This window comes from Salvelinus alpinus, chromosome 3, assembly GCF_045679555.1.
Source record: "Salvelinus alpinus chromosome 3, SLU_Salpinus.1, whole genome shotgun sequence".
NCBI lineage: Eukaryota > Metazoa > Chordata > Actinopteri > Salmoniformes > Salmonidae > Salvelinus > Salvelinus alpinus.
This window is the reverse complement of record NC_092088.1, coordinates 112,312,214-112,315,801: the sequence shown is the minus strand read 5'-3', so window position 1 is coordinate 112,315,801 and position 3,588 is coordinate 112,312,214. Positions and strand designations below refer to the sequence as shown.

The 3,588-nt window shown below is 50.7% G+C and overlaps 1 protein-coding gene across 1 annotated transcript; it reads left to right on the top strand.

Moving 5' to 3' along the window:
- Positions 1 to 1,212: 1,212 nt before the first annotated feature.
- LOC139569780 (inhibitory synaptic factor 2A-like) lies at positions 1,213 to 3,039 on the top strand. The gene is made up of 2 exons (XM_071391146.1): positions 1,213 to 1,449; positions 1,773 to 3,039. Exons 1-2 carry the CDS (start codon positions 1,414 to 1,416, stop codon positions 2,853 to 2,855), a joined length of 1,119 nt encoding a protein of 372 aa, XP_071247247.1. The 5' UTR covers positions 1,213 to 1,413; the 3' UTR covers positions 2,856 to 3,039.
- Positions 3,040 to 3,588: the final 549 nt, after the last annotated feature.

Sequence of the window (3,588 nt, the reverse complement as noted above, 5' to 3'; positions counted from 1 at the left end):
CAGTGACCAACACTATCTCTCCCCTCCCCCTCTCTCTCATACACCACAGTGACCAACACTATCCCCCCCCCTCTCTCTCATACACCACAGTGACCAACACTATCCCCCCCCCCTCTCTCTCATACACCACAGTGACCAACACTATCTCTCCCCTCCCCCTCCCCCTCCCCCTCATACACCACAGTGACCAACACTATCTCTCCCCTCCCCCTCCCCCTCCCCCTCATACACCACAGTGACCAACACTATCTCTCCCCTCCCCCTCTCTCTCATACACCACAGTGACCAACACTATCTCTCCCCTCCCCCTCTCTCTCATACACCACAGTGACCAACACTATATCTCCCCTCCCCCTCTCTCAATTCAAAGGGCTTTATTGACACAGGAAACTGATGATTACATTGCCAAAGCAAGTGAAATAGATAATACATTTGTATTTTTTTTACAGTAAATATTACACTCACAGAAGTTCCAAAATAATAAAGACATTACAAATGTCATACTATGTTTATATACAGTGGTGTAATGATGTATAAATAGTTAAAGTACAAAAGGGAAAATAAATAAGCATAAATATGGGTTGTATTTACAATGGTGTTAGTTCTTCACTGGTTGCCCTTTTCTTGTGGCAACAGGTCATAAATCTTGCTGCTGTGATGGAACACTGTGGTATTTCACCCAGTAGATATGGGAGTTTATCAAAATTGGATTTGTTTTCAAATTCTTCATGGATCTGTGTAATCTGAGGGAAATATGTGTCTCTAATATGGTCATACATTGGGCAGGATGTTAGGAAGTGCAGCTCAGTTTCCACCTCATTTTGTGGGCAGTGTGCACATAGTCTGTCTTCTCTTGAGAGCCAGGTCTTCCTACGGCGGCCTTTCTCAATAGCAAGGCTATGCTCACTGAGTCTGTACATAGTCAAAGCTTTCCTTAAGTTTGGGTCAGTCACAGTGGTCAGGTATTCTGCCACTGTGTACTCTTTCTTTAGGTCCAAACACTGTCTCCCCCTCTCTCATACACCGCAATGACTAACACACTCTCTCTCTCTCTCTCAGGAACCATGGTGAGCAAGGCGGAGGGTGGTAAAAGCATGCTCACCAACTCCGAGTCGGACTCAGAGGTGGCGCCCACCCCCTCCCCTTCCGCCTCGCTGGCCCTGGAGGTCAAATACTCCTTCCTGGACACCACCAGCAGGTCACAGCAGCAGGTGTGTGTGTGTGTGTGTGTGTGTCCGTGTGCGGTGTGGGGTGTCTGGGAGATTGAGAAATAACATCGAGATCGCAAAAGACGAATGTTGAAAATATGACAATAAAGTTGTATTGTAGGTGAGGAAGAGGAACAAGGCCCTTCAGGTGAGATTCAAGGACATCTGCGAGGCGCAGAACGAGCAGAGAGAGGCCGCTCTACAGATGGCCGGGAAGGGGGGCAAGCCAGTCTCATACAAGGTCTGTCACCAACCCTCCCTTCGGTTTGGGAACATATATTCATGTATTATTGTACTATGACCGTGGAATATAAGATACACGGTCCTGGGGACTCCAAGGGCTGCACATTTAGCTTGTTCCTTCATAATGAGTTGATGATTTCAATCAGTTGTGAAGTACGAGGTCAACAACCTGAATGAGCAGCCCTCGAGGTCCCCAGGAGAGGGTTTGGGAAACCCTGATTTATAATGTCTCAAAACTAGTGGTTCTCAATGTTGTTTTTACTTTGTATCGTGTCGCTGTTGAAGAGTAACACTTTTCAAAACTCTAAACCGTTTTCCAAGGTGGCGTACCGCAAGTACATGACGGTGCCCGCCCGGCGCTCCATCCCCAACGTCACCAAGAGCACCGGGGTCCAGACCTCCCCGGACCTCAAGGGCCGTTACAAGACGTTTCCCTTCGAGAGGAAAAAGGGTCACAGTCACACCAAGCACGTAGCAGCGGTGGAGCGAGACAAGGGCCACAACAACGCGTTTGTCATCGCCGTCAAGCACTCGAAAGCTGTGGAGCGTTTAGGGGACAGGGAAGGGGACAGGGAAGGGGACAGGGAAGGGGACAGCGGTGCCTGCGGCGGAAGAGGAGTACAGAGAACCAGGGCCTTGCTGCATACTACGGAGTGCATGGCTACGGTGGAGAAGCACTGTACAGACAGAGATGATGTCCTCTACTCTGACTGTCTGATGCTCACAGACGGCCCCTCTCCCTCCAACACGCCCAGCTCCAACCCTCAGGCCACGGACTACCAGATCTGCAGTGTCGAATCCAAACCCCTGGAAGGATTACAACACAGGGAACTGGACTCCTTGGACAGTTGCTCGGACCGGTCGGCCAGTAAACGGCAGCTGCTTCACTCGGAGGAGCCGGGCTCTAGCAGGACTCTGCCGGGGGACTTGAGGGGGTCTTCCTCAGCCTCCAAGGTGACCGGCCCCATCTCCTGGAACTCTCTGACCCAGGTGGAGTGTCTGGAGAGCACGACAGCGCGGAGCAAACGAATGAAGGGACTAGAGCTCAACGGACTACAGTCTCAGACTCTACCGCGGGCCGCTGGCTGCACTACCCAGGCACAGTGCCATGAACCAGCAGCGTTCTCACCACAGACGCCGTCACCCCGGACCACGGGGGAGGCGGTGGGCTGTGGGGGGAGCAGGGTTGAACCAGCGACTGTAGCGACTGCGGGGGGAGGTAACCTCGGGGAGGCCTGTAAACAGATAGTACCGGTAGTGACTCAGACAGGGGACGGAGGAGGGGACGTGAAAGCACAGCTTCAGGCCATGGAGAACCTGATCTCCTCCAGTCAGGAGACCATCAAAGTCCTACTAGGAGTTATCCAGGAGCTGGAGAAGGGAGAGGCTCACAGAGAGGGGTAAGGATACTTTATTATCACTATCTATCTGATGTGTGCGTCCTATAACCTACTGGTTAACAGTAGAGTAGGCTGGGTCCTATAACCTACTGGTTAACAGGAGAGTAGGCTGGGTCCTATAACCTACTGGTTAACAGGAGAGTAGGCTGGCTCCTATAACCTACTGGTTAACAGCAGAGTAGGCTGGCTTCTATAACCTACTGGTTAACAGGAGAGTAGGCTGGCTTCTATAACCTACTGGTTAACAGGAGAGTAGGCTGGCTCCTATAACCTACTGGTTAACAGCAGAGTAGGCTGGCTTCTATAACCTACTGGTTAACAGGAGAGTAGGCTGGCTTCTATAACCTACTGGTTAACAGGAGAGTAGGCTGGCTTCTATAACCTACTGGTTAACAGGAGAGTAGGCTGGCTTCTATAACCTACTGGTTAACAGTAGAGTAGGCTGGGTCCTATAACCTACTGGTTAACAGGAGAGTAGACTGGGTCCTATAACCTACTGGTTAACAGGAGAGTAGGCTGGGTCCTATAACCTACTGGTTAACAGCAGAGTAGGCTGGGTCCTATAACCTACTGGTTAACAGGAGAGTAGACTGGCTCCTATAACCTACTGGTTAACAGCAGAGTAGGCTGGCTTCTATAACCTACTGGTTAACAGGAGAGTAGGCTGGCTTCTATAACCTACTGGTTAACAGGAGAGTAGGCTGGCTTCTATAACCTACTGGTTAACAGGAGAGTAG